The sequence below is a fragment of the Lytechinus variegatus genome, chromosome 2 (genome assembly GCF_018143015.1).
Source record: "Lytechinus variegatus isolate NC3 chromosome 2, Lvar_3.0, whole genome shotgun sequence".
Classification (NCBI taxonomy): Eukaryota; Metazoa; Echinodermata; class Echinoidea; order Temnopleuroida; family Toxopneustidae; genus Lytechinus; species Lytechinus variegatus.
In genome coordinates, this window is record NC_054741.1 from 74,533,912 (window position 1) to 74,545,956 (window position 12,045).

The following is a 12,045-nucleotide window of genomic DNA, read 5'->3' on the forward strand; positions in this document are numbered from 1 at the left end:
ATGGGAACCCTCTCAGTGGGGTGACGTGTTTCGCGCGATATTTGAAACCGCAGTGAAGGCATTCATACAGTGTATGGAGTAGCGCACTCGAAATGTGCGAAGATTGCTTCCCGAAGAACGGTTGTGTCCTCACTTGAATTTCATGTTTGGAAGATGGAATAGTTTTCTGTAAATCAAGTTCTCTATTTAGTTTTCTAGAATACATTTCATTTTCTCCGCAGACCACTTCCAATGTTGCCTGGCAACCCACCAAGCTCTCCCTCCCATGGTGCAACAGGAGCATTATCAAGTAGCGTTCAACCTCCACCCAGAACCAAGCCAGCTCTTACCGTCAATATACCATCGCAACAAGGTGAGATTGTAAAAAGGGGACTTAGCAATAATAATCATTATCCATTCTTATAAGAACTTGATACTCTAACAGTAAATTGATATAGATATTTTTTTCCCCAACATGATAAAACAATTAAACCTTTCTAACATTTCATGTGTAGAGATGCCATTGTTTTGCAGGATTTTGCACAGTTTTTGCTAGAATACTGCAGCTTCATGGAAATGATGATTCATACCAAAATCCTTTTAGTCCTATTAAATAACTTCACTTGTCCATTTTCAGAGTTGGCATCCCTGCATATTAATTTTCATTTCCAAATCTTTTCTAAAGATAAGTGAGAGTATTTCAGTGGATATGAATATATGAAGCATTCACACCCATCATCATGCTTCCTTGATAGAGAATCCCCATCCTTTACAGTTCAGTAGCCCATCACCCTTTTTAAATGAAAACAAATCCCTTTATCCCCATCACAGACATGAATACCTTCTATATTGTCATACATCAGTCATCAGAGTAAGACTATTGCCCATGAAGGTTAAAATCAGATCCAAATAGAATATCTTCCCCTCTGAATCACTGAATGTGCAATGGCCCAGAGATTCTAGGGGCACTCTAGTCTTTAATAGCAATTCCAAAATGAGTTGGAAATTGGTCATCAAGTAGTTAATGGATCAGTTAAGTTTCACCTGATGCTCAAGCGTGTCATAGCACATAGGCATCTAGACCTTTATATGTCTTGGGCTATTTGCTATCTCCCTTCAGCTACGTACTGCTAATGCTACTGTGTTGTCGCTTCAGTGGTCAGCATCACCTGGATTCTTCTCCCTCCCCCCCAAAAAAAATGATAATAATAAAATAATAATAATTCCAACATGCCCTCTTTGCAATATCACACCTACCTACATGTACCAGCCTCAATTCCACCATTTGATCAAGAAATGAAATGCAATGATTTTGACCAACAAACATGCAAAGTTTCTTATCTTTACTCCCTGAAAAACAATGATTTGTGGTTGTCCGCTAAACGCCATGGCCAAGGTGTGAGGGAGAAGTTTCCTACCATTAAAAAGACCCTGGTGACAGCCTCAAGAACTACCACCACCACTTTTACTTGGTTGCTACCAGTTATATAATAACATTGTCATTTTCATTTGATTTCTACTCTATTCCCCTATCTCTACTCTAATCAGAATTACTTTCCTTTTCCCTCCCTACATGTAACCTGTCATTTCTATCCGGTGCTTCTCTTATTGGAGGCATTGCAAGAAACTAAATTAATAATGGAAGGAAGTTTAAATCCGAAATTCATGATATGTCTTGACATTCATTCAAAATTTACAATTGACAACCGGTCTGCTTCATGTAACAAAATGTATAAATTCAGATGTTGTTACCCTGTTGCCTGTAGGATTCTAGTAGTCCTTGTACAAGGTCTACAGGAATTAGAGAATTCTTTTATTCAGTAGGTTATTGATTTATCTCTCAATTGCAAATTTGCCACTGATGTTCCATTGTTTCTTGCTCCATCCCCGAGTCTCATTTTACTGCTTGTCTGACATCAGCTCTCTCTCCTAGTCTCCCAATCATCTCAGATTCATCCTTCAGTCTATCTGGAGGATATTAACCTCCTTCGTTTATTTTCTTATTTAACTTTTTTACTTCCCTCTTAATGTTACCCCATAGTGATATTTATAACATCCTCATTTCTTTTCACCTCGGATGTTTTTCTTCTGCATCAAGAGAGGGTGAATAATTAAGGCCTAACCTATTCAATGGTTGAATATCTACGTCATACAATTCAAGTTTCAGTTGTGTAGGAAAAAATGAATAAAATCAAAACTTTATTGATCTCCATTACTCATTGACAAATCTTTGCCAAAGCTACAGAAATTTTCTTGACTTTTGTCATAGTTAACCTAACATCAGGGTGATTATATCTTTAAGGTTTAAAGCTTATTTTGCAAATATCAAGACTATAATATATTTATGCACAAGATCTAGCCAAACTGGAACTATAGAATTAAAAAATAATAATTAAGCACAGAAAAATTTATTGCTTTTTGCCTCAAGCAGATAGGCGAGCATGCACCGAACTTAATAGACATATGTATTGATTGCTTTGCAGCGAACATAACCAACGGTGCCTCAAGAAGTCCACAGACACCAGAGACCTCTACAGGTGGGCAGTCATCAAGCCGAGATGCTACCCCACCAGGTAGTCCACCTCCTCAAGTACCCCCAAGAAGGCATCATGAGCTCAATAGGAGTCTGTCGTTAAGCAATGACGCAGAACCAGCCACTCAGAGGATAGGTAAATATTGCATTGTTCAGGACGTCAACGTGTAATTAACAAAATGTCAAAGATGATTCTAAAATAGATATATTTTGATATTTACAGTTTCTCAAATTGACATTTATATTGTTATAATTTATGTTATGAATTGGCTTTGTAATTACAAGGACTTGTATTCTCTATCTCCCTGTTGTCTCTGGCGGCGTCTGTGTATATATGTATGTCGCTCTGTCTACCAATTTCCCATTCTCTATTCATTTCTCTCTTTCTCACTTTTGTCTGAATGGGTGTTGTTAGAAACTTATTTGCAATGCATTGCAAATTTGCTGTTCAAATTTGTAATTTATAGATCAATCTTAATTATATCTAGTTGATTTAAACATTCTCTTGCAAAAAAAAAGAACAACAACCAATGGCAAATTGCAAATTCACTCTTAATTGCAAGATTTATGACTGATTTGCCCCTAAAATTTCTTGCAATGCTCCTTACATATCTGATATCTACATGTGGAAGAGCCGTGGTTCTGACTCTTACCTTGTAAACAGATGGTCATGTGTTCAAATCCCACTGCTGTCTAGCGTCCTTTGGCAAGCTGTAAATCCACACTTTGCCACTCTCGACCCGGGTGCTAAATGGGTACCTGGTAAGATGCAAAAGTTATTGAAAGTTTAAATCTGCCAGCGCCATTATGAGGCTGCGATGAATGCAAGGAATGCTCCCCAAGAGTGGAAATTGTGCACTTTTTGTGCGGGATTCAAATGAATCCAATGATGGGGGTAATAATATGCTGTAAAGCGCTTTGAGCCATTATGGGAAAAGCGCTATATAAAAACTAGCCATTATCATTATGTCTAATATACCTATCTCAGTACATCTTTTTTTATCCGTTCATATGTCATTAGTCCAGTTATCTCTCAAGCCAAAGATTATATTTAGATCTATATGCATTCATAAATTATGTGTTCCTTGCTCTGTTTGTGTTGAATGCTATAGATGGTAATCGCTTTGACTCATTTGCTAAGGTGATAAGAAAAAGTTGTGTTCTACCTATTTATATAGAAGCCATTTTGTTCTCAGAGTGATATATGTGCAAATGGAGAGTGAAACAGGTCAAAATTCATCTTTTAGAAGCAGGGATTGAGTGAGTGGGTGTCATGAGAATGGGTCACATGATTAAGGGATCTGCATGAAGATTGGCTCGTTTTAATGGTTCGCTAGCTTGGAGCATTTAGAAAAGCCTTGTTATAGGGAGAATCAAGGGTTGACTTTGCTAGTTATATTTCAGACTAATATCATTTAATCCACTTCAAAGGTTATGGTAACTATTTCACTGTATGATTTTATTGAGACAGAGAGACCAAGAATATGTATTGTTTAGTGTCATAGGGGTACTGAAGATGAAATGGCCAGCACCATATTGCCCCCCCCCCCATTTCTGACATTGTGCAGTGAACTGAAGCTTAGTACAGAGTGTTGTAAATTGTGTACATATCTATTTTATGTGCGGTGGCTTGATGGGTAATTGAATGATCAATTTCTACTTATCACTTGAATTTTTACATATTCTTCTGGGTCTATATATTTGTTTTACTGTTGGATTCCAGGTTGACAGATTTTGGTGGCTGAGTTGATGAAAATTATGTTGATGCAAATTGCACAGACATAATCTGTAAAGTACTTAGTTTGTTTTACCTCATAGCAAATGCAGTAGCTTACCATGGTATAGTTATGATGAGAAAATTCATATCTAACTGCACAAATGCATATAGCCCAAGTTTTTCTAAACTACAATTGTACCTCTCATTTAATTTAGTTCATATTTTAATTTACATGAATTTACTATCAAAATAGATCATCCATAAATGTCACATCTAAGATTTGACATTAATGCAATTCTTCAAATTGGCACTGTATCTGGTTCATGTCTGTCTTATTCCTCTACCCCAGAAGTGCCTCCACCTCAGAATACCACCACCACTGCTGAGACCAACCAGGATGAGCACCCCTTGACCCATTACCCCTGGTTCCATGGTACCCTCTCGAGGATAGATGCTGCCCAGCTGGTCTTACAAGGAGGCCCTCTACGGCATGGTGTATTCCTGGTACGGCAGAGTGAGACAAGGAGAGGCGAGTGTGTTCTTACCTTCAACTTCCATGGAAGGCCAAAGGTAGGTAGTCTTGGGCTGGACCAGTCAGATGAAATCTGTCTGTTTGGAGGAGTTTTCAACATTTATTTTTACTTTTTGGGGGTTTCTCTTCCTACACAGATGCTTAGCAATCTTGCACACCTGTGATAGACCTGTGCCCTTTAGGCTCAATGTATTATTCCCCTTTAAAAAATGGGTTCTGATTTTTTTATGACTCTTATTTTTTAGAAAATTGCACAGAACTTGGTTTTGATTTCTGATTATTTTCATAACTTCAATTATTCCTAGGCTTATATTTTGAAAAAAAAGATATATTCATGGTGAAAATTAAGAATTAATGTAGTTCTAAGGCTGGGCAGGGAATTACATGATTCGTGGGCTATATTCTAGCAAGACTTAACTGTGAGTTAAAATCACCCTTGAAATCACAGTTGCTTTTGCCATATTTAACCATTCACCTTATTATGCTCAGTTTGCTCTACTTCATATTCATAAAAAGAATACATGTTTAATAACCCTATGTCTACAGGAATCATTTGCTCCCTCTACAAAGCATATGGGAATAGCAGAATGTAGTAATTAATAGGTTTAATACTGTGTGTTATTTGAAGCATGAGTTAAGATACTTAAGATAGTACATCTTTCTGATTGGTATTACCGTATCCTAAGGATATTTTCTTTAATTTGAATTGAAAGATGCCTCCTTCATGTTTTGAATTGTGATTCACTTTGATAACTGCTTCCACATATCTAATATCACTTTATGTAGGCTTCCTGCATGCTTTAATGTTGAATGTTCAATCAGAGGATATCATATTGAAGTTCAACAAAGTTTGAGATAACCCATTTGGATGGTACGTGATCTCAGCCATGTAGGGTTCCAGTGTGGGCCAACTTACAATGTGGGTTAGTTGAACAGCAATGCTGCTGTCAAATGAAACATCTACTTCACTGCCACCCCCCCCCCAAAAAAATGTAATAATAAAAATAATAGTAATAAATGAATAAATAAATGAAAAATAATAAGAAGAAAACCCTTAAAATGAACATATGTATTTTTAAAGCGACACTAGATAATAAAAAGGAAAAATTCCATTAAGAATAAGGTATTCACTGAAACATGATTGCTGAAAAACAGATGTATATGATGAATATCTGTTCTTGATATTTCTTGCAAGGTTGTAGTGAAATATGATATCATGCAATCTACAATGAGTAATGCAATCATCATGTAAACATTATGAGCAGTTTTTACCTCAACCTTTCCCCCTGTTTGCCAGCTGAACCACTTGTATGAGTCAGATTACCTCTTGTGAATTATACCCTATTACTAGCCCCCTTTTATGAAAAATTCTCTGGCATGATATGATATAATTGAATGAAATGTGTGTTCATAAATCCATTCTTCCAGCCCATTCAATACTTCCAGATTTACTTATAATAACTTGATAATTGATCCTACTTTGTATTTTTTAACAATGGCAGAGAAAGCATTTTTTTTTCATATCAATGCGATGATTTCCAATTTCTCAAATAATTACAGTATGATGCTTAAAATGATGTGAGATAGACCCAAGAGGTACATCAAAGTAGATGATACAATGAATTAAACATTATTTGTGGAGGTTGGTCTTGTTTTACATCAAGGTCAGACACAGGGCAAGCAAGTGCCTTACCCCTTTTCACATTTGGTTCTTTCTCAAGAGATGCCAGTTTGAAGATGACTCCTGATTTCAGCTTGATCTTTTCCCAAAATGTAACCATTTGAGAATTGAGTCATTGATTAGGTTCACATATTGCCTTTCATTCAAACTGCTGCACTTTTTGGATTTAACTTTCAAACTTATGGGTTTTAGTAATAAAGGCACACCTTTTATTTGTTGGAACTTGGTGGTACCCGTACATAGCCTCTGGGAATTGATGAATTCATTAGTCAAAAGGATTAAATACTGGATTGTATTTGTATGGAAAGTTAAACTTTAACCTTAGATTAATCCAAGATTATTATTTCAGCAGCCAAATGTTACACAAATCTCTTCTGTTGTTAGACATCCAGTGTATCATTGATTTTGAAATTTTATCATTTGGTACTTGATCACTTAAAACATGAGAGAAATGAAAGTTTTCTTAGAAATAACATTAAGGTTTCTTTGGCATGGAATGAGCCTAGATGCCCCCCCCAAAAAAAAAATGATAATCACACACACACACAATCAGAGTTCAAAGGGCCAATAAAACAAATGCCTACAATGAGTAGCCATTAAACAAATCTTGATTGGTATGAATCTCTTTTGAATAAAATGTGGCCACAACAATTCACTTGCTATGTCGTTTTTTTTTATAATGTCAAACCTTTGTTGTAACACAGTGAAAATGCTGCTTTAAATTCTGATACAAATTTGTTTCTTTTTAAATGAACAATTATTCTTGTCTGTTTGGCTCATGGTATTTACACTAAGATTAATGTTTGCACATCTTGAATGTATACAAAAATTATAATCAACTTCAATAATTTCACAACAGATGGCAGAGATTGTAAAGAATTTTCTTTCTAGTAATCCAAAATGACTAGTATATTTTCCCTGAGAAATGACTTTGAGTTGAAAAGATGGATCTTAAGTATTGGAGGTATTAATCTCAATAGCCTTCTTATATGTCGCTTATGGCTTCCATCCATAATCCTGCTTGGATATTATTACCTGGCTTGCCAGAGATATATGCTTCCTAGTCTGATGCAATAACAAGCATATCTGACGAGATATCATCGGCGATAAGAATTGACAGTGGCTGGCTGATTATACTTCAAAGAATTGCCAAACGTTTGCAGGCACCTGATTGAAGGGGTGTATCAGGATTTTTTTTATTGTAAAGAGGAGAGATATGTGCATATAACATGCCCTACCCCCCCCCTAAATGAAAACACTAACAACAGTAAAACCCACCAATGAAATGAGAGATATTTACTCAATAAAAATAAGGTACAAAGATATACAAGTAAAATGTGGGTAAATTTAATCGACATTAATAGGTGTGTACAAAATAAAGGGAATATTAATTCCTCACATTAAACGAGATGAATACTATTTTTAGCTCTTTGACTCTCAAATTTTAGGTTTTTCAATGGCCGAGAAAGCATTTTTTTTTTCATTTCAATGCGATGATTTCCAATTTCTCAAATAATTACAGTATGATGCTTCTTTAAAATGATGTGAGATAGACCCAAGACTGTTACTATCTAGGTCAAATATTAATTTAATTATCTTCTTATGTATATAAGACAGTTTTCAACTGATACCTTCTCTAAAACTAGACTTCTATGAAGTCGGAAGACAAAACTTGTTTTCCTGGTATTTCCACCAAAAGGAAACATATCCCTTCGTGTTTTGTTAGTTTACTGTCATTGGGGTTTACTGCAACAATATTTACACAGTTAAATAAAATGTAAAATTCCAATCTCTCTTCATACTAGAAAAAGCATTCCATTCTTCTTACTTTGTTAATTTATTGATCTATTTTTAAATGTATTCATTTCTTTTTATGTTTTTGTTTGGTTTAAATACATGTACATGAATGCATGTATTCATATTTTGATTCCCCCCAAAATATATGAAAAAATAATAAACATACAAACTGAATTATAAAAAAAAATGTAAAATTTGAAAACAGAGTCACATCAATTGTTGATCGTAGTGTTTAATATTCTCTGTTCCAGTAAATCAAGATAGTAGAAACCATCAGGCAGTATACCCAAGAAATATTCAAACAGGCACGGTTGACTTGCTGATGACTAACTTGATCCCGGATGAGTATTTTTCAGTGCTAGATCCTTAATTGAAGGAGCATGGCCGTTGAGTTGGTTGAGGACTGTAGGTTCAAGGATAGAGGAAAGAAAAACTGCACACTTTTTGGCAAATGTCTTGGATGCATTCCAATGACTGTACACCATGTGATGAGGGTAGTCTGGGTTCCAGGCTGGGAATCTGTACCACCCCACCCTAACATTAATATGAACTCAGTTCTAGGCTTGTTGGAGGAGTTCTCCGCTATACCACATCCACTTGAACCTAATTTCCTCTCAAACATTAGAGGAACTGGGTTCTTGGATGATGGGATGAGTTGACCCTATTACCTCTATCCAAACCTTTGAAATTGAACACAGTTTAAAGCTAGTTGAAATAGTTCACCCCATCCAACATACGAAAATCAACTGAGTTATTGGAAAATTGAATGAATCCCTCTAATACCCCACCCTAACTTTTAAAGTTCAAAACCAGTTGAATTTTGTTCACCACATCTCCCCCACACATACCCCATTAAAAGAATGAATGAGTTCTTAGATGATCAATTGATCTTCTTTACCACCCCAGTCTAACCCATTTCAGTAAATTGAATTTGTATGACTCTATTAAGGTATAATGTGATATAATTTTAATTCAGCTTTATTCAATGCAAGTTCTGTCTGTCAGGAATGCTTTGTAATGCATAAGCGGTTCAACTTGCCTATTATCAGAGGACTACCCTCCACCCCACGTATATGCATATTAGTAAAATTATATATCAGCCTCTATTTTTAGTGGTGGTATACATATAGTCTTGTGTATGTATAAGGTTATTTTTACTCGGTATTGCAAACTTTAATCATTTGATTGTGTGTTAAAACATTTAGAGTGAGGGGAACAAATTAATTTGACTTTGAAATCAGGCTAGTACAACAATGAATGCCTTGGCACTCGTATATCCAGTTGTCATGACCTAAATTACTATGCCAACAAGAGAAAGGATTTACATATCAACTATAAACCTCACTGGATGACATTCTGATAAGTTCAGTCTGGAATAAGTCCAGATTTGTTAATTCATTAATGGAATACTAGACTTCATCTTTCTCACATATTCATGACATTGATGATCTCAAAAATTTTATTGAAAATCATTTAGTTGCAATATGTACTTGTTTTATCATGTTGTTCATATTTCATTACAAAGTCAATATATTGCTGGGTAATATATTTACATGGTGATTAGGTATACAACAGGCGCTCTATGAAAGTATGTAATAAAAAGTTCCTTATTTCAATCAATGTGTGTCTACATTTTGTTGAGAAAGAAACAAGAGACTTTCAAAACCTGAGTTTGTTTCCTTTTTTTGTAGTATGTAGGAAACCAAGATTTTCATGTACTTGCAATTGATATCTCGCAATAAGGAAGCAAAATATTTAATTTCACTTGCTTTTCTTAGTAAAGCAACTGTAATACAAATAAATTTCATTTTTAATCAATCTCTTTCCCTTGTATTCTAACTATGAGTTAATTTTGCTAGATTTAGATTGTGAGGAAAGAATTAGTTTTTTTAAAGTTGGTGTGCAAATTTCATGCTTTCTGATTTCTGCCATTTTCAAATCTTATCAGTTGATCTTATAAGTTGATCATGACCCAAACGTAGCTGAATCGTTTCAACTTGATATCAATATTGTATGTGTGTGTTTAGAGCTGTAATGGGTTTAACTTTGAAACTGTAACCCCTTCCATTTCATATTTTATAATAACCTCAGCCTCACCATTAATGGCTAAATGAAAATGGTTAAAACTAACGATGCAGGGAAGTTTTGTAATTGAGCTATTATTTCTTCTTCTACAACATGCAATTCTCACTGTGTGTGAGTTGCATTTTCATAGTGAGCAGGGAAAGTAAAGCTCTTAAAAAGTACTCTTTGTTTCATGAGTAATTGATATTGTATAATTCACCATATTTCCCTATTGATTTGTGTCTTCACAGCACCTGCGGTTAACCCTTGACCCTGACAACCGTTGCAAGGTGACACACATGTGGTTTGAGTCCATCTTTGAGATGCTGGATCACTTCCGCATGCATCCGATCCCACTGGACAGTCGTGATGGCACCTCCCAGCCGGACGTCACCCTCACTGAGTTTGTACCCAACTCACAGTCTCTGAGCACCCCTAGTACCCCCCTCACGCCGGACCTCCCCATTGACATGGAGTCGGGGATTCCCCACTCAGAATTCATGGACATACCTAATGCCTTTGAGATGGCGGTGTCGGATCCATCTTCCGCAGGACGTCTGAGCTCACATTCATCGTTAGAACGGCAGAACGGCCAGCATGCCACACACAAAGCAGTGCGGAACCAGTATTCATTTGTATAATAAGAGAGAGAGAGAGAGTGAGATAGATGATGATGATGATGATGATGATGATGGTGATGATGATGATGATGATGATGATGATGATGATGATGATGATGATGATGGTGGTGATGATGATGATGGTGGTGGTGATGATGATGGTGATGGTGATGATGATGGTGATGATGATGATGATGATGATGATGATGATGATGGTGGTGGTGGTGAGAGAGAGGGAGGGAGAAAGAGATACAGAGGAACAAAGTGACTAAGCAAAAGAGATTGATTGCAAGGGGAGAAGAAGGTAAATTCAATTACCAGAATATATTTTATCTTGGTTGTGAATTGACATTGTACCACTGTTCAAGAGTATATTTCTATTTGTATCATACACCTATGATGCAGATAACTGTTATTTGTAAGCAAATGTATATTTAGATATGGAAGAGATATTTGTAAAATATAAATATATATATATAAATATATTCTCACAGATATTTTGGGACATGGCAGAGATACCAGCTGCTATTGAACAGTGTATCACTTTCTTTGAGATACATTTTTATGACATATCAGATTACATGACGTGTACAATAATCCACTTGGGATAATGAATTATGCTGATCTTTCATTCTCCAAATAACAACAGCACTATATCTCTCCTATTTCTTTATTCTTTTGCGCTGTTTATTGACATGGTATGAATGAAAATTGATAATAAAGTTTGGAAGTTAGAAATTTGCCATTGATTATTTTAGTGTGAATTCTTCTTTAAAATATTTATAACTTCAAACAAGACTCAGCCGTACAACAGAAATAATTGACACAAGAGAAATGGTTATAGTGTTACATAGAAGTTTGTATTCTCCCTTCACACATATATTGTCTGATATCTGCCTGAAAATGTTTTGGATCAAACCACAAAATGTGGCCACATTCTCCTAAACTTGTTGAAGGATTTTGTATTACCTGTACAGAGAATACACAGTCCAACAATAATTAACATTTGATGTAGATAAACTGCATTGAGAGAGAGAAAAAAATATGTACTTTATTCATCATGTGTATGTGTGTGCAAAATTTATTGTTTTAACTAGGAAAACATTTGTTCTTACAAAAATC

At 35.5% G+C, this 12,045-nt stretch overlaps 1 protein-coding gene across 2 annotated transcripts; it reads left to right on the forward strand.

Annotated features, from left to right (window-relative positions):
• Positions 1-194: 194 nt before the first annotated feature.
• LOC121409006 (SH2B adapter protein 1-like) lies at positions 195-11,019 on the forward strand. 2 transcript variants are annotated; one of them, XM_041600773.1, is made up of 4 exons: positions 195-352; positions 2,463-2,648; positions 4,579-4,799; positions 10,555-11,019. In XM_041600773.1, the coding sequence occupies exons 1-4, from the start codon at positions 232-234 to the stop codon at positions 10,942-10,944; spliced, it is 918 nt and encodes a 305-aa protein (XP_041456707.1). In that variant the 5' UTR covers positions 195-231; the 3' UTR covers positions 10,945-11,019. The 2 variants fall into 2 exon arrangements, with proteins under 2 accessions (XP_041456707.1, XP_041456708.1); XM_041600774.1 differs by having other exon boundaries at positions 4,582-4,799.
• The last annotated feature ends 1,026 nt before the right edge of the window (positions 11,020-12,045 follow it).

Coding starts and splice junctions, on each gene's coding strand:
- LOC121409006 (XM_041600773.1), top strand. CDS start 232: ATGTTGCCTGGCAACCCACCAAGCTCTCCCTCCCATGGTGCAACAGGA. Junction 353..2,462: donor CAATATACCATCGCAACAAG/GTGAGATTGTAA, acceptor ATTGCTTTGCAG/CGAACATAACCAACGGTGCC. Junction 2,649..4,578: donor ACCAGCCACTCAGAGGATAG/GTAAATATTGCA, acceptor CCTCTACCCCAG/AAGTGCCTCCACCTCAGAAT.